The sequence below is a fragment of the Callithrix jacchus genome, chromosome 8 (genome assembly GCF_049354715.1).
Source record: "Callithrix jacchus isolate 240 chromosome 8, calJac240_pri, whole genome shotgun sequence".
Lineage (NCBI taxonomy): Eukaryota > Metazoa > Chordata > Mammalia > Primates > Cebidae > Callithrix > Callithrix jacchus.
The window spans coordinates 73,956,776-73,980,414 of record NC_133509.1 but is presented as its reverse complement, the minus strand read 5'-3'; the positions used below and the strand labels follow the sequence as shown (position 1 = coordinate 73,980,414).

At 35.3% G+C, this 23,639-nt stretch overlaps 1 protein-coding gene across 22 annotated transcripts in view; it reads right to left on the bottom strand.

The window, feature by feature from the left end:
• MIA2 (MIA SH3 domain ER export factor 2) overlaps positions 1 to 23,639 on the bottom strand; it is a 121,385-nt gene that overhangs the window by 44,419 nt on the left and 53,327 nt on the right. For all 22 annotated transcript variants that reach the window (XM_078334816.1, XM_054239890.2, XM_009005973.5 and 19 more), the window contains 11 exons: positions 20,585 to 20,695; positions 19,884 to 19,955; positions 18,598 to 18,702; positions 16,136 to 16,258; positions 14,555 to 14,675; positions 13,080 to 13,126; positions 12,227 to 12,317; positions 7,782 to 7,920; positions 2,840 to 2,941; positions 1,482 to 1,542; positions 607 to 642 (listed from right to left, as the gene is read on the bottom strand). In XM_078334816.1, the coding sequence (XP_078190942.1) occupies positions 607 to 642; positions 1,482 to 1,542; positions 2,840 to 2,941; positions 7,782 to 7,920; positions 12,227 to 12,317; positions 13,080 to 13,126; positions 14,555 to 14,675; positions 16,136 to 16,258; positions 18,598 to 18,702; positions 19,884 to 19,955; positions 20,585 to 20,695 (1,008 nt within the window). The remainder of the gene's footprint in view (positions 1 to 606; positions 643 to 1,481; positions 1,543 to 2,839; positions 2,942 to 7,781; positions 7,921 to 12,226; positions 12,318 to 13,079; positions 13,127 to 14,554; positions 14,676 to 16,135; positions 16,259 to 18,597; positions 18,703 to 19,883; positions 19,956 to 20,584; positions 20,696 to 23,639) is intronic.

The following is a 23,639-nucleotide window of genomic DNA, read 5'->3' as shown; positions in this document are numbered from 1 at the left end:
TGACAAGTACTCCAAAGGCCAGCTATTATAACAGTCCTATACGTTAGAGTGTCTTTCTTATAATTAGTCAAAATCTGCATCCTTATCACTTCCTCACACATTAGTTCCTCTGGAGCACAGATACACTATTTATCATGATGACTCTTTTCTTAATGTGTACCCAGTAATTCAACACTGAGAATCAGGTAACAGAATTTTAGGACTTTCACAACTGGAAGGGGCTTTGAAGATCACTTAATCTAATTCCATTGTTACACAAATGAAGAAATAGGGCCAAAGATTTTAAGTAGCTTATCCAAAACTAATTAGTGGCAATTCAGTGCCCTGAAACAATCAATCCATGAACATTATATCACCTTCCCCAGAGAGTATAAACTCCTTTCAAAGAAGCAAAGTGCTGAAAGCAGAGAGGAAAAAAATCAGATTTTTTTAATAACTGTGTAGAACAAAGTGTTTAGTTCACAAAGAATATAATTTCACTATTTCCAAAATTAAACTGATTTTTATAATACTATCTTTATTTTCATCTAATTTAAATGAGCAGCATATCTTATGAAAAAAAAAGTACAATTTAACAAAAGAGACTTAAGGAAATTTAAAACTTACCCAATTATCATGTGCTTTTTTCTCATGGGAAATAATCTGAAAAAGAAAGTAATTAAAATGCCACTGACAATTATTATTCTTACGTAAAAAACATTCACAGCTACCACTATGATGTCTCAGACAACCCAAAAATATCCCAAGCATCTCTGAAGAGTTAAGTAACATTTTTAAAGCAAATATGTATGCATAATCCATTTTAAAACAAAAACTAAATGTAAAGACAAAGTTTTTGTTTGGTAAACTTTTACTTTATGCAATAATTAACAGGAATTGCCAATTAACATATAACTTGTCTGAGTATAAGACCCCACTGTTGATATGAATTTATGTGATGCACTCTACCTTCCCAAAGCAGCAGAAGATATGGCAATTTTAATATTTTTTTTTTTTTGAGATGGAGTCTCACTCTATCCCCCAGCCTGGAGTGCAATGATGCAATGTCACCTCACTGCAACCTCTGCCTCTTGAGTTCAAGTGATTCTCTTGCCTCAGCCTCCTGAGTAGCTGGGATTACAGGCATGTGCCACTACTCTCAGCTAATTTTTCTATTTTTTTTTTTAAGTAAAGACAGAGTTTTGCCATGTTGGCCAGGCTGGTCTAGAACACCTGACCTCAAGTGATGTGCCCATCTAGACATCCCAGAGTGCTGAGATTACATGCTAGAGCCACTCCGCCCAGCCAATATGGTAATTTAAAATAAGATTTCTTATCCCAGAATCTTTGGCTCGTTGGAAATGTCCCGTAGCCACATGCAACACCTCAAAAGAGGTGTACAACTGGTCAAGTAATTATATTTCTTCAACAATTCAAACAAATCAGAATTATTTTAAATTACACACACACACACACACACACACACACACACACACACATACCTGCCCTTGATAAGAATGAATAGTTCTCTCCAATTCTTCTTCAAGATCTTTGGCTCGCTTTCTAAATGGAACGAATAATTATTCTACTATTAACATATCATAAGAAATGACAGAACTTACTCTCTAGTAAAAAAATATTAATTAAAACACCCAGAGTGCTCTATTTCAAGTAAAAATAACTCCAGAACTCCCCATTAAGAAACAATCACCTCTGAGAGATTCTACAGTATAATTTTTCCGAAACTAATTTTAACATTGATTACAACTTAAGAATACTACTACTACTTGAGTTTACCTAAACCAAAAGTCACACAAGTATTTATATTACATGGTATATATTTTTTTCTTTTAAGAAGAATGATCCTAGAAAATTTATTCAAATGTTGATAGTCTTTTTTTTTCTTTGAGACAGCATTTCACTCTTGTTGTCCAGGCTAGAGTGCAGTGGCGGAATCTCGGCTCACTGCAACCTCCATCTCCAGGGTTCAAGCGATTCTCCTGCCTCAGCCTCCTGAGTAGATGGGATAGGCACCCACCACCACACCCAGATAATTTTTTGAATTTTTAGTAGAGATGGAGTTTCATCATATTGGCCAGGCTAGTCTCAAACTTCTGACTTCAGGTGATCCATCTACCTCAGCCTCACAAAGTGCAGGGATTATAGGCGTGAGCCACTGTGCTCAGCCAGATGTCAGTAGTCTTAATAGAATTCAAGGATATTAGCAATCATTGTGAAGTAAAAGTTACTTGTTACTTTTATGATATTAACATAATCTCATAAAATAATTTCTTTGGATAAAACTCAAGCGTGCTCTTCCTGAGGTAAAATGAAGCATCACAACTATTTGGGATACTACTGAATCTTGCCCTTTTTTCCTCTCTATTTTCTACTTCCTGGAATCTAGAAAGGATCAAACCAAGGTAAACTAGATTTATAGTCTTTTAAATACTTCAGAATGCTCTGTCGCTCCCTCATCTTTTTGTGGCACACCTATTGATTCACTGATACTACATATATTCTTCTCAATTTGAACCAAAGAGGAAAGACCTTAAAATTAATATCTATTCATAAATTTCTTGACACTGACATAAAATTGTCCTTATTCAACTGTGAGAGATTTTAAAAATCACACAACCTGAAAGAAAAACATTTTTCCTCTCTATATTTTCTGTATAATTGCTTAAAACCAAGAAATCCAAATGAAAAGTGATGAGACAAAAATATATTATTTTTTGTCTGTACCAACTGTCAGATTTTAAAATGTTTTCTATTTTCAGGATTTATTATTTTTTCTGGCATTAAGTTTTTTAGATACCCTTCTCATCCCAAAAGAGAAACGGAGAAATGTATTTAATACCTATAGGTCTCCAGCTCTTCAGTGGCATGGCTGATCTTTTCGTCTACTTTACAAAGTTTTTCTTCTTTCTCTAACCGGAAATTTTCCTCTACTGTTAATTTCCTTAAAGCAAAAAGAGTTTTAATTATTTTAAAACATGGCATAAGACAATTCTATCTTTTTAACTGTACCAAAACGGGCAATTCCTGTAAAGTGATTTCTAAAATATCACTGAAAACATCACCTGCAAGAAAAAAAAAAAGCACCTGTATAAATATTCCTGGTGTGGAATTTAATACTACAAACTCAAATTATAAAGCACCATGTCTAGTCCAGAACTACTAATGGTTTTCTACTATTATTACTAATAGTTTTCTACTATAATACTACTACTTTAAGTTTTCTATATAAATTTATCTTGAAAATAGGACCAAAGATAAATTTAATAAAAACTATTATGACTATCACTTATCAAGACTTTCTGTATAAACAAGCATTACATTTGCTAGTAAGAAGTCACCAATTAATAAAATAAAAAATTATGTTTCATTAACTTTTATGTTGGTTAGTGATTTGGCTTCCAGGCAAGTATACACATACACATACACACACACACACACACACACACACACACACATGCACACAGACACACACACACACACACACACACATATACACACCCCATTATTACAATAAACCCAAAGTCAACAGTACTAGTAGTAGCAGTCCTATTTACTACATCCAGTTCTATTAATAATAACTTATTGAGCCATTAGTATGTCCCAAAAACTGTTCTTAGGCTATTACATGTATTATTTAATTACCACAACAGCTCTACAGAGGGTGGTACTTCTACACCCATCTTACAAAAATGAAAACGAAGCACAGAGAAATGAAATAATTAAACCAAGCTCCAGAGTTCATAAGCAGTGACGCTTTTATGCTACAATACCCATGTTGTTTCATTTCACATACTATCATTAATAACCTTGGTCACCCAAGAAATATTTATTGAATACCACAGGAAAACACATTTGGAGTCCTAAATGGATATCTTCCCTCCTTCATGAACTTTGAGGAGGAACAAGACAAACTACTGAAGGAAGAAATCTTGGAGTGTGGCTGTAAATGTTTTATATTCTATACATTATATCACCTATTGCTAAGAAAGCATTCCCTCAAGTCAATCACTTTCATGGACGTTGTAAGAAAATACGTCATCTCCTTAGGAAAAGCACGAAAGTGCGATAGGCATGGATATGGAAGAGAGATGTGTTTTTACAGACTGTGTAGACTGAAGATAGCCAGAAATTATTTGACACCCCTACTGATAAAAGGTGAGGTCTATGTACTGTCCCACTGAATTTGAGTGGGCCTATTAATGATAGAAATTACACTATGAAAGGAGACCTGATGACATGGCTTAAAAAAATCTTATCTCAGCCAGGCACGGTGGCTCACACCTATAATCCCAGCACTTTGGGAGGCCAAGGAGGGCAGATCACGAGGTCAGGAGTTTGAGACCTGCCAGGCTAACATGGTGAAACCCTGTTGCTACTAAAAATACAAAAATTAGCAGGGTGTGGTGCCGTGCACCTGTAATCCCAGCTACTCAGGCAGCTGAGGCAGGAGAATTGCTCAAGCCCAGGAGGCAAAGGTTGCACTGAGCCAAGATCACACCACTGTACTCCAGTCTGAGCAACAGAGCAAGACTGCATCTCGAAAAAGAAAATCATATATATTTAAAGTAACACATCAAGAGCCAGGTACAGTGGCTCACGCCTGTAATCCCAGCACTTTAGGAGGCCAAGTCAGGCAGATCACTGGAGGTCAGGAGTTTCAGACCAGCCTGGCCAACATGGTAAAACCCCATCTCTACTAAAAATACGAAAAAAAAAAAAATTAGCCAGGCGTGGTGGTATACCTATAGTCCCAGCTACCCAGGAGGCTGGGGGAAGAGAATCGCTTGAACCCAGAAGGTGGAGGTTACAGAGAGCCAAGATTGCACCACTGAACTCCAGCCTAGGCATCACAGCAAGACTCCCTCTCAAAAAAAAAAAGTAACACATCAAGCTTCTAAGTCCTACCATTTCATTTCTTTCCATTATTAAATTTGGAAAAATGGTAGTAAAACAATGTATCAGTCAAGAAAAACATCAAGCCAACATCTAGACTGAACTTAAATTATTCTATATGCAGCAATAATATAAATTTACTGGTACTATCAACTCAATATTCTACTCTGAAGAAGTACCAATGGCATAATTCACTGAATTTCAGTAGCAAGTAGTTTAATTTAAATATAAGAAGCGAATACATATTTTAGGAATTTAAAATAATTCAAACAAATGAAATCATGTGAACAACACACACAAGTAGGACACTACTCAGCTTCCTATCCTTGCCTTAAAAATCTAAGGAAAATATCTTTTTTTTTCTGAAACACTGCTCATCCAAATTCTGTAATCAACCATATACCTTTTTTATTCAAAAGATATATACAAAAGTATTGCTTTCACCTCAAACAATCACTTTTATATCCAAGTTTTACTTTAATATGTTTCATTCTAACCTAAAAAGAAGGGCCCACTCCTAGGTATACTAGCTCAAAAACCCTAAAGTTATACTGCAACTCTTTCATTTAGTCAAGTTTATTCTCTTTCATACCCTGAGCAGTCCCAAATGGCCAAAGGTCCACAACAAATAACAACTTTTTAATTGTGAACTGAATCCAAATCATGACTGAGGTATAGAACTTAGCAGTGACTGAGCCAAGCACTACCCAGCATCCTGATCTCAAAGAAGCATTAGTATTCTCTACCAGTTTCCAAATATATCAAGTAGATTCTCATTATTTGTGCTAGTTATATTCCATAAAGTCACTACAGATCATGAATTAGCAAATACCAGATCACTGCTCCTCCTAAAGGTAATCAAAAAGAGTTAGCTTCCTGCTAGCCTCTGGTTACAACAATTTTATCAACTAATCAATACATAACCTTGTCTTATGTGTGCTTCTGTTTAAAGGTATCTTACTTAATATATATATTGTTAATTTGTTAACATTGAACTCACAGCCAAAAGCACTGTAATTCATGCCTAAATGAAGTTTATCTAACACATGTATTTTCTCCATAACACACATCACAACCTTCTTGAGCTTCAAACACTATTTAACAGTTCAGCAGTATGCTTAGTGCACATTTTAAACACCTAAATCACCAGCAAAAGCATAAAAATATTTAAAAATGAGGTACTAAATATACTGTAAAAAGGACACTGGCTTACAGAACGAGAGCTGAAACAAGAAAGCAGAGCATCACCTTGTTTAACCTCAGCTGCCAACATGCACATTGGGCAACTCAAATTTTTCATCATTCTGAACATGTCCATGAATGGCTGCAAAAGCTTTGCATGTATTGATCTGATTCACAGATATATTTTGGCAAGTAAGTGAATTCACAAATACAGATTCTATAATTAATAAAGAACAACTACAATAACTTTCATTAAGAGCCTAAGGGAACCTGAGTCTGTTACATTTTATTACCCTTTATGATGAAAAAAAATAAGTGCTACGGTAATATTTGAAAATCTGAAGTCTTCAGATATCTCAAGGGTCTTCTGTGTACTTAGCTATTTAGGTAACAACATACACACACACACACACACACACACACATTCACACACTCACACACACATTCCTTCAATATATAAAGGCAATGAACATATTTGTACGTATATTCAACAAACATGTACTGAACAGCTACCGTCTCATACAGCTTTAGGCACTGGGAACACAGAAGTGAAGAAAATAAAGTAATTCTCTCTCAGAGCTTATATTTAATGTAGGAAAGATAAAAGAAATAAAAGCAATCAATCATCAGAGGACAATAAGAGCTATGAGGCAAAATAAGGGGATAAAGAGTAGCAGTTATCATTTTAGTTAGAGTAGACAGGGAAGGATTTTTTGAGGCAACAACTGAACCCAGACCCAAATAAAAAGAAAAATTGAGCCATGCAAATGTATAAGGAAACATCATTCCAGGTAGAAGGAGCAAGTGCAAAAGACCCTGAGGTCAATGTGCTAAAGACCACCAAAAGGCCAGTGTTGGATGGAGGGTACTGAGAAGAAAAAGAACATGAATAAGCTAAAATTAAAGAAGTGGCCAAGGGTACAAGGCTGTATAGTCTTGTAGGCTAAGATACAAAAGCTACAGGTTAAGTTCCGAGTGTGAAAGGAAGGCACTCAGGGATTTTGAGCAAGAGAGTGACCATACTCACAATTCACATTTTAAGGGTCATCCTGCATGTTGCAGAGAAAACAAGGTACAGGAGAAAGGGTGTAAAGAGGGAGACTACTTATAAGCCTACTATAATAAACCAGATATTAACTGCGGATGGCTTGGACTAGACCAGTAAGGGAGATGGTAAAAAGTGGTCAGATTCAGGCTATAAGAAAGCTGACAGGATTTGATGACAGAATAAATAGGAGACAGAAAACAAAGAAGTCAAAAATAGCTTGAGGAGCCACCCTGAGCAACTAAGTAAATGACACTGCCACTTACTAAGACAAGGAACACTTGGGTAGGAGCAACTTGCACAGAACAGAGACATTAGTTTTAACATGTATCAGAGATGGAATTAATGGGCAGTTCAATCAAGAGTGTCCACTCAGATTCCCTGCCAGTATTAGGAATTTTAAGGTAGTAATTTGCTGACTACTTACTAGAAGCTAAAGAGGACTCTGTGACTAACTTGGAAATTCCAACATCATTTACAATATTTTCTTTGTTGAAAAAAAAGTGTTTCCAGATCAAATACCTTTCTTAAAAATAATTTGATAAAATATAATCCAATCATAAATTGAGAACTTTCAATAATTGCTACAGCTAAATATGTAACATATATCTCTGAAGCTATCTTACTTGCTGTTCAATGAAGTTAACATAATTTTTATTACCTGTGGAGTTTCATTTCATTTTCTTGATATAATTCAGTCATTACTTTAAGTTTCTGTTGAAGCTTCTGATTCTCACTTTCAAAATGTGTGTTTTCTGACTGCAAAGATGCTTGTTCAGTCTGAAGATTTTTAATATGCTCTATATAAAAATTTTAAGTCATAATTAAAGGAGTAAACATTTGAGTTGCAAATTATCATTTCAGAAAGATAAAATTACAAAAAATAATAAATTATTAATAAACTAAACTCTTTCCATTAACAGAAAATCTATAAGGTATTTTGTTTACCCAAACGTTTTTATTGTTATTAGTTGACACATAAAAATTGTTCATATTTATGTGGTACAGTATAATATTTCAATACAGGTATTCAATGTGTAATCATCTTATCAGGGTAATTAGCATATCCATCACCTCTAACATTTGTCATTATGTTACGAACATTCAAAATCCTCTCTTCTAGCTATTTACAAATAAAAAATATGATGAAATACATTGAAGAAAAATAATAAACATAAAATAAGTTAACTAGTCACTCTACAGTGCTACAGAACACTAGAAACCATTCCACCTATCTACAGTTTTGGATCTGCTAAGTAACCTTTCCTTAACCCCCTACCCTCTACACTTCCCAACCTCATATTACTATTACTATTCCACTCTCTACTAAATGAGATCAACTTCTTTAGCTCCCATATATGAGAACATGCAGCACTGCTCTTTCTGGCATGGCTTATTTCACTTAAAATGGGCTCACTCATGTTGCCACAAAACAGAATGCCATTATTTTTTAACTGCTGAATAGTGTTCAACTGAGTGTATTAATATTTTAAGAACCTATATAAATTTTAATTTTGGCCAGGCGCGGTGGCTCACGCCTGTAATCACAGAACTTGGGAAGGCCAAAGTGGGTGGATCACCTGAGGCCAGGAGTTCAAGACCAGCCCGGCCAATATGGCAAAACCCCATCTCTGCTTAAAATGCAAAAATTAGTCAGACATGGTGGGAAGTGCCTGTAATCCCAGCTACTTGGGAGGCTGAGGAGAACTGCTTGAACCTGGGAGGCAGAGGTTACAGTAAGCCAAAATCACACCACTGCACTCCAGCCTAGGTGACAGAGGCGAGACCCTGTCTCCAAAAAAAAAAATTGTTTTAATTTTTATTATTATTTACAGGATTCCTAAAACCTTCAACATTCTAATTTCTAGCATCTAATTTTCAATTTGGGAGCCAAATGCCACCAAAGTTCTCAGGGGAGATAAGAGTTTTAAAGGGCAACATTGTAGTTCAACATTCCCTGTAAAACTATTTCCAGACGATGAATAATGCCTGTTTTTATCTAGTGAAAACTTTATCTCTCAATAATAAATTCTACCTAACCCTCCCTTTTAAGCTAAAATTTTGGTATATAAGTCAAGTTAGAAATCCGCATCTTCTCATAACAAACGCTCAAACATACTCCTAGTTTAAAATACTACCAAGACTAGAGAGAAAAACACCAAATTTGTTCCAACTGCTAAACCAATTTTTTAAAAAAATCTATAAAAATGAATAATTCTAAATAATTATGAATGCTTTATAATGTATTCACCAATTTTTTTAAAAACCTCATTTCTCTTCTAACATAATAAATGCTGAGCTCCTCTAAAATTGAAGTATCAACTCTGAATATCTCTAATATTAAGGTACCTCAACTCCTCTAAGATGAAGGAATGTATCATCTCCCATAACATGTATATGAATCACCACTACAAATCTTAAAAGACAAAACTCACTCTGCCTAAAGAGGGAAGTTTTGGAAATAGTATTAACAAGCAGAAAATTTTCAAATTACATGTAACGGTTTAATTATTCTAAAACACTCATGATAGGATTTGGGTTTGTGACCCCACCGAAATTTCATGTTGAACTGTAACACTCAGTGTTAGAGGTGTAGCCTGATGGGAGGTGACTGGATCATGGGCATGATTTCTCATGGTTTATTACCATCCTCCTAGTGCGGTATCCCCCTAGATGATAGAGTTCTCATGAGATCTGGTTGTTTAAAAGTGTGTAACACCTCCCCCTTCACTCTCTTCCTCCTGCTCCCACCATGTAAGATGTGCTAGTTTCCCCTTCACTTTCCACTTTCCTGACACCTCCCGGGAAGCAGAAGCCTGTACAGCCTGCAAAACAATGAGTCATTTAAACCTCTTTTCTTTACAAAGTACCCAGTTTCAGGTAGCTCCTTACAGCAATGTGAGAACGGACTAATACAACCCATTAAACATACACACCAAAAGAACATTTTAATACGTAAACATTAAATGATTAAATGTACAGGAAATTGTATGTAACTATCTTTCCACAGAAATTTTTTAATCTACATCAGAAAAAAAATTCATTGACCTAGGCTTTAAGCCACTGCCAAGAACAATCACATAAAGAAATCAACGCTGGGTATTATCTCTACTAAAATTCATCATCCCTATTGTAAAACAAACAAGCAAACTACAAACCATCACTTAATTCTTTAATATACTTTTGTACCTTTTTTTTTTTTGACATAGAGTCTCACTTGGTCGCCCAGGCTGGAGTGCAGTGGTGAGATCTTGGCTCACTGCTACCTCCACCTCCCATGTTCAAGCAATTCTCATGCCTCAGCCTCCCAAGCAGCTGGGACTACAGGCATGCACCACCACACCCAACTAATTTTTGTATTTTTAGTAGAGATGTGGTTTCACCATGTTGGACACACTGGTCTCCAACTCCCAAGCTCAAGTGATCTGCCCACTTCCGCCTCCCAAAGTGCTAGGAATACAGGTACAAGCCACCGCACCTGGCCATATTTTTGCACTTCTACTCTAGCTATTTTGTTTTGAATTGTCTGTAACTTAACCACTGCAAATGATTACCAGAAAAGGCATAAACAGTTTGGAGGAAAATCTTCATGCTATGAATAAAAGATCAATTACAGAAATTTATCTTTCATGATCCATTAAAAAAAACAAAGTTAGATTTGGAAGAAGGGTACAGGCAGATATACAGTCTCCAAATATTAGTCTAAGAAAAACATAAAGATTTGCCAGGAAATTGTATTAAGGAGTGGGGTAACTGGTGAGCAAATTTCCTTGCTACTCTGGCAATTTCTACACACATTGTTTCAAATATAGCTTCCTTGAAAGTAAGCTATTTTTTCCTTCTGTGAATCTCCCATGACTTTTAGTACAATGCTTTATATACTCTCTTAAACTAATACTAATGTTTCTTAAAATCCAAAAATAATCCAATTACTAAAATCATGTGAGTAGGATACAACCATTTTTTTTTTTTTTTTTTTGAGACAGTTTTGCTCTTGTTGCCCAGGCTGGAGTGTAATGGCGCAATCTCAGCTCACTGCAACCTTCACCTCAAGTTCAAGCGATTCTGCCTCAGCCTCTTGAGTAGCTGGGATTACAGGCGCCCACTGCCACATCTGGCTAATTTTTATATTTTTAGTAGAGATGGGGTTTCTCATGTTGGACAGGCCGGTCTCGAACTCCCGACCTCAGGTGATCTGCCTGCCTCAGCCTCCCAAAGTGCTGGGATTACAGGCATGAGCCACTGCACCCAGCCAGGGATATGATAATTTTTAATAACCTCTATCTTTGGTGGTTCAATCTTTTAAAATAGTATTATAAATACAGTTCACTTACTGTAGAAGTTTTTGAAAATACAGGTAAGTGAAAAGAATATAAAAATCTGTCCACAATCCCATATTCAGAGATAATCACTACTGACATTTGAGTATGTCCTTCTGGTCTTTTTTGATGCAAATGTATATGGTAAATTTTTTTAATTTTTATTTGTACAAAATGAGATGCTATTTATCCCAACTTTAAAACTTTTCAAACATATTGACAGAACTTGTTTACTTTTTGAAAATACAAACACTATCTGCAAAATAAACATAAATGTTTTCAATTAAAACAAAAACTTCATTTCTACAAGTCTAACATCACTCTCGCATGTGCTAATATACTATGTATGTACATTAAAGGACTGAATCATACTGCAAGTAGTACCACTACTGAAGATCAATTTTTCAATTAACAAAGACTTTCAACATTAAAGTTGAAAGATCAATTTTTCAATTAACAAAGACTTTCAACATCAAGTTTCAATTTGCTACTTTTTAACATTTAAAACCATACCAAACACATAACAGTGTAATATATTCAAAGATAAATATGGTTTTACATGTTTTTCTAAAAAATTCACTAATTTCACATAAATGTAGAGGAAATTGGTATGCCTTTAGCAATGACAACTAAAATCAGGACTAATGTTTCACAATACCCAAAAGGAACAAAAGTTAAAAAAAAAATCAAATTGGATCTTCCCAAAATTTATTCAATTAATTTTTACCATTCTCTAAAAGGAGAAGTACTTAGAAAAACATTAAAAGTATGTATGTAGATGACCTACCTGTAAGCTCTTCCTTTGTCTTATCAACATCAGATAACTGAATATATATTTGGTTTCTTTCTCCTTCTAAGGTTTTTAAAGAAGCATTTAACTTTAAAGAAGAGAAGGAAAAAAGGAACATTAATCAGTTATACAGAAAAAAAAAAAAAAAACCTCATTATAACACCCCCAACACTTTTTAAGTTATTTTATCATTTTGATGAATTATCACCTGGAATACAGAAACCAATAATGCATCTTCCATCTTAAAAAACCAGCAAAATCATTAATACTTGTTAAGTCTCAGAACAAGGGATAGAGAAAAGTAGTGAATGCTTTTCACTGGATGCTTAAAAAGTGACTATTTTCATTCTATTTACTTTCAACAAAAGTTTTAATTAAAGCAGCCTTCAAACTACATTACCAAGACTTCATATAGATCAGCAAAAATTAGGAAACCTCCACTAGGGTGGAAAAGAGAAGAAATAAACCAGAAAAAAAGAAACCTAGTATTTACTTCTCAAAATAGGATATAGGGCAGAAGGGGTGAGAAAATATTTCGACTAGAAGAAAAAAGAATGATCGAGGGAAGTACAAGACAAAATACAAAAAACATTTTAAATATATTCATATCTGAAAAAATGAGTATAGAACTTGGAATTTTTTATTTTGATAAATTCTAAAAATTATATAAATTTATAAAGTTAATAATTAAAAGTAAAAAGCAATTGATGACAAAAATTCTGATCATTTATTGAATATATTTCTTTGGGAACATAAAATGGACTTTTTAAACAGTTACTAAGGAGATATGAGTTTAAACCATGTTCTCTTTCTTCCTCCCTATTCTTTACATTTATGTAATAACACAAACCTTAGCAGCATGAATCAGTTTCTTCAAAGCTCCTTTTGGAGGATTATCTACAGTGAAAATCAAAAGCACAACAATGATTTGGGAAAGTAGTACAATACGACAAAAGACATCCAAATAATTTTATCAGTTCACTCAACCAGAGACGTATAATCCCTCTTCTTGCTACAATAAACAATTTGGTATAAAGCAGAATGGCCTTGGACCTGCTCCCAGGAAGCTAAACAATAAAAGCACTGAAATGCCATACCATTTAACAAGGTTCTTCAGCTCCAACTCCAAGAGCAGAGTTATAGCAAGGATTCAATATTCATCTAAATATAGGCCACAATTGTTAACTATTCTTGGATTCTTACAGCATCCAAAATATGAGTAAAATTATAACCCAAGTTAAAATAACATTAAACAAGCATGAGGGAAAGGATTATTTTATACATAATGAAGTAGACATTAAAAAGTATATCCCTGAGACCATCCTGGTCAACATTGTGAAACCCCATCTCTACTAAAAACACAAAAAAAATTAGCTGGGCATGGTGGCACGTGCCTGTAATCCCAGCTACTCAGGAGGCTGAGGCAGGAGAACTGCCTGAACCCAGGAGGCAGAAGTTGCAGTGAGCCGAGATCGCACCATTGCACTCCAGCCTGGGTAACAAGAGTGAAACTCCGTCTCCAAAAAAAAGTACAAACAGAACTTTATATATTTATTTTAGGGATGTAATTTTTTCTAATATATTAATGTTATGAAAAAAATTTTGAATCACACTTTTTCCTCCTTAATAAATGTGTTACTTATACGGGGGCTAGGGAAGCAAACAGAAAAATGACATAAAAGTCTGAAGAACTACCACTGGGGTCAAATGAGAGAGGGGTACATGGAACCTCTGCACTAGTTTTCAGACTTCCTATGAAGCCGTATTTCAAAATAAAAAGTTTTTTTTAGGTCAAAGGAATTGGTGTGAGAATACAAAGTGGCTATGGTGAAACTAACTTTTGCCAACTTTAGAGCACAACCAGCAATGGCAATAACAATCTGGATGCCTAAGATTAAAAGTAGTGTAACCATCTGAACCTCTGACAAAAGCAAAGGAAATATCCTGAAGTATTCATTTACAGAACATTCATTTTTCAAACTAGTCACTCATCCATTTGATTAGCTTACAGTACAGGGGAAAACAGGCATTGAAATGATTATACTATAATTTTGAAAATTGCTCTAAGAAAGATATGTATAATATATACAAAGGAAACAGAGTGGGGAGGTTGTGTGTCTGAGCAGTTGGAGAAAGACTTACTGAAAAGGCAGTACTCCTGCTAAAGTTAACTATACAGGATGGTGAGAAAAGACAGTGTGTTGCAGACAGACAGAACATGCCAAAGTAAAAGCATATAAAGAACATGGTGCACACAAGGAACAAAAAGGAAATAGAAGAGCTAGTCACCATTTTAGCAAAAGAAGATGAGTCATGACTTAATACCTAAGTAAGCACCATTTTCTGATTCACTGTTCATTTCTAATTCCAAGTTATCATCATCCGTTATCTCTTCTCCAAGTATAGCGGCCCAATCTTTCATCTTTATCAAGCGTTCAGTCAGAATCTTGACATTTAATGAAGGGGAAAAAACAGAGAGGGTAATGACTTATAGTAACGGCTTTACAACTTCTGAATGTACAGTTATAGTTTGAAAATCAATCCACATAAGTAATAGCACAAGAGCTCTTATTTTCCACCTGTTATTAAGATATTTGTAAAGTCTTAAGACTATAACATCTATTGACTATTAAACTCAGCAAGATAAAAACCAAAACTAGTTATTCCCAAATAAAGTACAGTACATATTAATATTATACAATTAAAAAGTAGTAAAATATTTTTGTATATAACATTTCTCACATGCCACAATAACAGTGGCCTAATTAACATGAGAGTAAATTCTGTGTGACATCAAACACATGTGCAGTGAGACATATAACACATGAAAAGACTGTAGATTTTTACTTGATTTATTCAAGCAAATAATTATTTGAGCAGTTCAACTGAGATAAAGACATTTATAAAAGAGAATTTGAATGGAACATTAGAGGTTTTCCAAAAGTACTTTTTAAATGTTGTTTAATACAGAAAGATTTTCTAACACTACTGATAATCAAATGATGTATCATGTATTCCACTGAAGGGACCCACCTAAAAGTATGCTCTGCTCTACAATTTTCACCCTTCAATCTCCTCCCTTTCTTCAGAGTTCCAGGCACAAATAACATGGCCTACAGCTTTTAGCAGAGCTTGAGGTTAGCATCTTATTCTTGTTATATAAAAGAATCTCAAACCCTTTAGTAGAGTAAGTTTATAAATAAATAAATAAAAGCAATATGCCACAGCGAGGCACAGTGGCTCACGCCTGTAATCCCAGCATTTTGGGAGGCTGAGGTGGGTGGATCACTAGGGTCAGGAGATCAAAACCAGCCTGGCCAAGATGATGAAACCCCATCTCTACTAAACATACAAAAAAATTAGCCAGGCTTGGTGGCGGGTGCCTGTAACTCCATCTACTTGGGAGGCTGAGACAGAGGATTGCTTGAACACCGGAGGCAGAGGTTGCAGTGAGCTAGGATTGTACCACTGCACTCCAGCCTGGGCAACAGAGTAAGACTCTGTCTCAAAAAAAAAAGTATTCCTCTCCATGAAAGTACATACACCAGTTAAAGATATTCAATTAATATATCTAACCATGTGTCTAATTTCTCAAACTCTTCCCAACATCCTCTTAACAGGAGCCGATAACATCCTGAAGAGAAAAGGTAAAAACCATTATTTTTATTTCTTTATTAAATACGTAGGTTAAAAAAAGAGGACACAAAGAATGTTCATATAAGTATGTGTGTATGTGTATGTACATCATACAAATCTGTAAGTCTTCAAGAAACATTTGAAAATCTGGCCAAATATGTTATGAAAACATGTTGTGATAATAAAAGCTGTTAAAAATTAGTTTTCAGATTTCAGAGTTAGTATAAAATTCTAGCCAACTTGGTCACTAAAACCAGTAGAGCCATTTACCTTGATGTGATTTTCTTTATCATTTAGAACTTCTTCTGCATGTACTTTGGAGTCTTCAAATGTTATTTTCTGTTTATTAAGTTCACTCACTTGTTCTTTCCATACTTCAGCTTCTTGCAAAAGCTGAAAATGAACATTTTTAAAATGCAACTCATCACACGGGTAAATCATTAAAAGATACTAAGAAGGCGTTGTGCAGCTACTTAAAAAAGAAAGAAAGACATGGCTCCTGTTTTCAAAGAACCTTCAGAATAGGGTAGTGTAAAATAACATACACATTCTTCAAATAGTTTATATCATATATGTATATCAAATAAAAGTTTTCTGAGACATACATATCTTAGATTTGATCATTTACCATTCCTTATATACCCCATATAAAATGCCATACCTTACATGCATTAAAATTTATTTTTTAAATCACTGTGCAATTTTGTACTTGAAGTAACTAAACTTTAGAAATACCATTAATCTAGAACAGATCAGATCCTGCACAAACAATATTCTACTGTATATACTTTTACAGGAAAGAAAAGCCTTTCTGAACATGACACAAAAAGTAAAGATCACTATAAAAGGTAGACTTGACTTCGTAAAGCTTAAAAGCTTCACAAATCAAATATAACACAAAAGAAATTTAAAGACAAATAACTACAAAGGAATTTTTTTTTTTTAGAGGCAGGGTCTCATTATAGTCATCCAAGCTGGACTATAATCTCAAACTACTGGTCCCAAGATATCCTCTCACCTCAGTCTCCCAAGCAACTAGACTACAAGCACATGTCACCATAAGCTGCTATTTTGTTGTTGTTGTTGTTGTAGAGTCAGGGTCTTGCAGTGTTGCCCAGACTGATCTTGAACTCCTGGTCTCAAGTGATCTACCGACATGGACCTTCCAAACCACTGGGATTACAGGTGTGACCCACTGCACCCCACCAAGAAAGGAATTCATAACATTTTAGCATGCAAAGAGCTCTTAGAAGTCAATAAGAAAAACAGACAAAGAAAAAAAGGCTGAGCAGGCAATTCACAAAAGAAATGGGTCATATATATGAAGAAGTCTAAATGTATTTAGTCTTTAAAACTCTGTTCTACCAAATAGTAATTATTGGATTTCTCTGCAAAACTAAGCCTTCATTAGCGTATTTCCTTACACATGAAAACGAATCCTTTTCTATGCATAAATAAAAGAATCAAATGATACAGGTAAAAACAAATGAGAATTCAAGAAAAAAATTCACACTTGGTGATTAGGTCATCTCTCATGAGTTAATAAAGAGACTGAGGCAAATAAAAGATCTAGTACTGGGGAAAGACAAGGAAATCACTGGGATGGGAGTGAATTGAAATCTCAGGACACAGAACAGAACATACACCTGCAAAATAAGTTCTTATTAAACCAAGAGAGATCCGAGAAAAAAACTGCTTCAAGAAAAAAAAAATGATACAGGACAAAAATGAGTATTGGGGGGAAAAAAAAAGAAAATGAAATTAAGAGATTAACCCAAGCATTTGAAGGCACGAATGAGATATCTGTATATCTAGAAGAACAGCATACAGATTAACTGGATAAGTATACAAGAAATGAAACAATTCTTAACTCTAAGGAAAATATTGGATAAGACAGCATATGTAACAAGAACAAACCATGTGGCTCTGATGTGAGTAATATTTGGCTAATTATAATAATTTAATCACTGAAAAATTTTCCCACTGAAAAATTACAATTATACTGGCAAAGTAGAAGAAGAAATATATGTGGGAGTATCTACATATATGGGGGAGAGAAAGGGCAAATGCCACATCCTCATTTGATCTGCCACCAGAACTGCTTCTATCTTTAGGCCCCAGATCTATAACTTCAATAATCCTAACTTGTATTCTCTGTAACCCTTCAATCTGGCTTTAAGAAGTTGGTTATGATTACAAAATACTAAATGTCCTGGCTTACCTTCCCTATTCTGGGGGTAGAGGGTGCCAAAAGTATACAATTTTTTTTGAGACACAGTCTCACTGTTGCCCAGGCTGTAGCACAGTGGCATGATCTCAGCTCACTGCAACCTCCACCTCCTGGGTTCAAGCGATTCTCCTGCCCCAGCCTTCAGAGTAGCTGGGACTACAGGTGCGTGCCAACATGCCTAGCTAATTTTTGTATTTTTAGTAGAGATGGGGTTTCACCATGTTGGCCAGGATGGTCTCGATCTCTTAACCTCATGATCCACCCACCTCGGCCTCCCAAAGTCCTGAGATTACAGGTGTGAGCCACCATGCCTGGCCAAAAGTATACACTTTTGTATACTATACATAAGAGACAGACACTGAAGGATGTATGGAAGACTGTCCTGCTCTCATGCTCTCCAGGAAAAGCCTATACCTGTCCCTACCATGGGTCAGTCATGAGGATGCCAAGAATATGTATAATTACATATTTACAAGTTGAAGAGTCCCTACAGAGCACAAACCTGTTTCTGGCTTTCCTGAAGTTGAGAATTTTCATTCAAAGCATCTTTTATTGCTATCCTCAGTCTTTCTTCATTCATTTGAAATATCTTGAAGGTCATTTTGGCCTAAGGAAAACAAAAAATATGAACTTTGTAACAATTAATTTAATACATAGCTCATCTTTACACATACTCCCTAGAACACAGTATTAAACAAAGGCAAAACCATGCCAATATTAACAGCAGAGGCAGCATGGTGTAGCAGAAAAAAGGCTTGTGTAGAATCTGGGTCTAGTCCTGTCTCTCCCACTAACTTGCTACAATGTAACCTTGAACAAATGATTTAACCTCTTGTAACTTTCTATGCACTGTGCAGCAAATTTTGATAACTATTTATTCTGTCTCCACTACTAAAATTTAAACTTCATGGGGACTTTTTTGTCTATTAATGTTAAGTGTCAAGCAACCGGTGCTCAATATACAATAAACATTTACCTTTTTTTTTTTTTTTTTTTTTTTTTGAGACAGAGTCTCACTCCATCACCAGGCGCCAGCTGGAGTGCAGTGGCGCGACATCGGCTCACTGCAACCTCCGCCTCCCGGGTTCAAGCAATTCTCCTGCCCCAGCCTCCCGAGTAGCTGGGATTATAGGTGCGTGCCACCACGCCCAGATAATTTTTTTGTATTTTTAGTAGAGACGGGGTTTCGCCATGTTGGCCAGGATGGTCTCGATCTCTTGACCTCGTGATCCGCCCACCTTGGCCTCCCAAAGTGCTGGGATTAAAGGCGTGAGCCACCGCGCCCGGAATAAACACTTACCTATTGAAAAGATGAACTTTTCTGAAGTACTTCAGGTTAAAAAAAAAAAAAAAATACAAGCTGGACATGATGGCTCATGCCTATAATCCCAGAACTCTGGGAGTTTGAAGTGGGTTCATCACTTGAGCTCAGGAGTTGGAGACCAGCCTGGCCAACATGGGTGAAATGCCATCTCTACTAAAAATACAAAACTTAGCCAGGTATGGCAGCACATGACTGGAATCCCAGCTACTCAGGAGGCTGAGGCAGGAGAACTGCTTGAACCCGGGAGGTAAAGGTTGCAGTGAGCCAAGATCGTGACACTACACTCCAGCCTGGGCAACACAGCCATGCTTATTCATCTAGGTATTGCTAAAAATATACATACAAATAAAAATATATATCCCTGGAATCTACTATATCTCAAATCCTATTATATCTTATTTCTTAATTTTAAAAAAATTAAAATAAGTTTAAAAGCAACAGATCTATTAGACTAATCAACTTACTTCAGCTACTTGTGATTTGATGGATTTTGACTCATCTTCTAGAGACTGTATCCTTTTTGAAATATCTGCCATCTAGAAAGACAGTATCAGGCAATAAATATTTACTAAACTGTAGTTTCCAAAATACCATATATATTAGATACACTGTTAACCTAACACTTTTGCTCCATAAGTGAGAGCTCAAATTAAGAAACTTTCTCAGTTTATTTAGCCATATGCTTAAAGGTATTTTATATGAACACTATATAACAATAGTATCTCAGATCAACTTTAATATTTCATAAAATTTAAGTTATATAGGCTCAAGGTAAGTCCACAAACATGTTTTACTACATAATCTCAACATACATCAAGATTTTCATTAAGACAGATTTTTTCAAAAGAAAAAGTTATAATGTTCTTAACATACATGTAAGTAATTATGAATACACACTATGTAGATGATTATTCTGTTTTTATTTATAATGAGCTACTTCCATAGTGCATATAGAAAATTTTTATTAAAATATGCAAGAAATTTAACACAATAACATCTAGGGGGAAGTGAAAAGAGTGGATCTAGAAAATTTTGCTAATTTACAACCTTCTGTATTTTTTACATTTTTTAAAATAATGTAATACTTTAACCAGTATCATATTAATTTTTTAAAGCTTGGTAACTTTCTTTTTCCTTATATTCTCCTCAAATAAAAAAGCCTTACCAATTCATCTTGCTCAGAATGTTTAGATTTCTCTTCTTTTAACTCTTTTTCTAGACAGAGTATTTCATCTTCCAGTTCAGAATTGGACCTGTTCAGCTTTTCACAGGTTGCCTAAAAGAGAAAGCCAACTTAGGCTGGGTGTGGCTCATACCTGTAATCCTAGCATTTTGGGAGGCCAAAGCTGGTGGATCATCTGAGGTCAGGAGTTGGAGACCAGCCTGACCAACATGGAGAAACCCCATCTCCACTAAAAATATAAAAAATTAGCTGGGAGCGGTGGTGCATGCCTGTAATCCCAGCTATTTGGGAGGCTGAGGCAGGAGAATCACTTGAACCCAGGAGGCAGAGGTTGTGGTGAGTCGAGATCATGCCATTTCCCTCTAGCCTGGGCAACAAGAGTGAAACTCCATCTCAAAAACAAAAAAAAAAGCCAACTTTATAAAATAGATATGAGAATTTTTCATTAGGGCAAATCAGATGCACATAATCGAAAGTATGTACTCTAAGTTAAAAACTTTCATTTATAAATTTGCTCCTGTTTATAATATCAAAATAACAGCAATTCTAGCAGTGGTCAGCAAAGTGCTATAAAGAGCTAGAGAATACTTCAGGCTCGCAGGCCATGCAGTCTTTGTTGCAATTACTCAACTATGCCACTGTAGCTACAAACAGAAGCGATACCTAAATGAATGAGCATGGCTGTGTTCCAATAAAATGTTTTACAAAAACAAGTGGAGAGCCCACTAGGCAGTTTGCCAAACACTGCTTAAAAGCATTATAAAGGAAAAAAAAATGAGAAATAAAGGTAATTTAGGCAGGGCATGGTGGCTCACACCTGTAATCCCAGTACTTTGGGAGGCAATGGCAGGGGGATCACGAGGTCAGGTGTTCAAGACCAGACTGGCCAACATTGTGAAACCCCATCTCTACTAAAAAATACAAAAACTAGCCAGGCATGGTGGCTTGTGCCTGTAATCCCAGCTACTTGGGAGGCTGAAGTAGGAGAATTGCTTGAACTGGGACCCAGGAGGCAGAGGTTGCAGTGAGCTGAGATTGTGTCACTGCACTCCAGCCTGGGCTATAGAACGAGACACCATCACAAAAAAAAAAAAGCTAATTTAATTAAAGGCATGACATTTAAAAAAATAATCATAATAAAACCAATCAAGACTACTTCATGGTAATATTCCACATTGAATTAAGACATATTTTCTATGACCTTTTTATTTTAAAATGATTAGTTATTGGATTATTTCAACTGGATTTTAAATACTATAATAAACATACCTCTGATATTTGTGATCCTTCAACAAACTTGTTTTAAAAAAATCAACCAAAAGAATCAAAGAATTGAATGCAGGTGAAAATAAAAGCAGAAAAAATATACATACTACATTACAATGATTTAAAAATTTGTTTACACCTATTACCCGAAATTTGACTATTTCATTATAGGAATTCCCTGACCTACATCAAAATTACTCTACTGGTTTGATTTTTATCTACAGATTCAGTATCTTTTAGTATTTTTTTAAACTGTACCACATTGCAGTTAGAATTCAATTATGATTACTATTACTGAAAATAGCATGTTAAAAAAATTACTAAAATTGAAGAACATTTTCCAAAATGTTGAATGCAGCTAAAAATGCAGCTAATTTTACTCCTATAATAATTCATTACCTTGAGAATTGGTGTGAATATTTTATCCTCAATATTGCCAAGCTTGAGTAAATGTCTTTGCTCCCTACTTTCTCCTGTTAGCATGCCAAATGCCTTCTAAAATTTTTTATTTATCAAAATAATAAATTAGTACTGGGATAGTAGTTAAGACAGAGGGTCAACAAATAAAATATAATTTCAATAAGTTCTTGAAGATAGTAATAGGCAGGCCAGGCGCGGTAGCTCACGCCTATAATCCTAGCACTTTGGGAGGCTGAGGTGGGCAGATCATGAGGTCAAGACATCGAGACCATCCTGGCCAACATGGTGAAACCTTGTCTCTACTAAAAATACAAAAAATAGCCGGGCATGGTGGCACCTGCCTGTGGTCCCAGCTACTCGGGAGGCTGAGGTGGAAGAATCACTTGAACCCAGGAGGCGGAGGTTGCGGTGAGCTGAGATTGAGCCACTGCACTCCAGCCTGGTGACAGAGCAAGACTCCATCTCAAAAAATAAAATAAAACAAAGATAGTAAAAGTAACAAATGAAGAAAATATTTAAAAACTTACTTTATTTGGAATCCAATTTATAACTTCCTTTTGGACTCTACTAGGAAATTCTTAATTACAACACATAGACTTTCTGATGATTATGCACAGCAGTGATTGAGAACTGCCAGACTGTACTGGACACTTATCAAAAGTACAAGGTCTACTGTTTCTATTTTAATATTTGCGGATGCAGGTGTCCTCTGCTATCCTTTGTCACTACTCTGCTTTTCACAACACTTCCATATCCCAAGAGTAGTAAGGCACTCTCATGATTTACCCTAATCTTAGTTTAGCTAAATTACAAGTTACCATGTTTTCCTTCCTTAACATTAAGTAAATCATACTTGGCTCAGGAAAGCCTATTTCAAGCATTATCTTCCCAAACTCTTCATCCAGTGACATCATGTTGGTAGCTTGAAACTGGCCGTGGTGGAAGTATACTACAGAACTCAACAAATGCTACAAATAAGGCTACTTTTTAAAAAAACAGTTGTTAAACATTTATCATTTATGTTAAACATACCATCACTTATAATGTAAATTTCTGGCCTAATTCTAGTTAGTTCTTAATATCCTCAGGATGAAAGCAAAGGCAAATATAGTCATAATTTACATAATTTGTTGTTGCCAACTATTCCTAAGTCTGTAAAAATGAATCCTATTTCTCCTTTCTAGAGCAAACTGAGTCAAAAAAGGAATAATCACCTTAATACTTTTCCCAGGAATGATAGAATGAACAGTTTCTATATAGCTTCTAATTCCTTGAATATAAACATGCCTCAATCAAAACAAGTTAGCAAGAAAAGCTCAATTTTTTATAATATTTTATGCTACCTACTAAT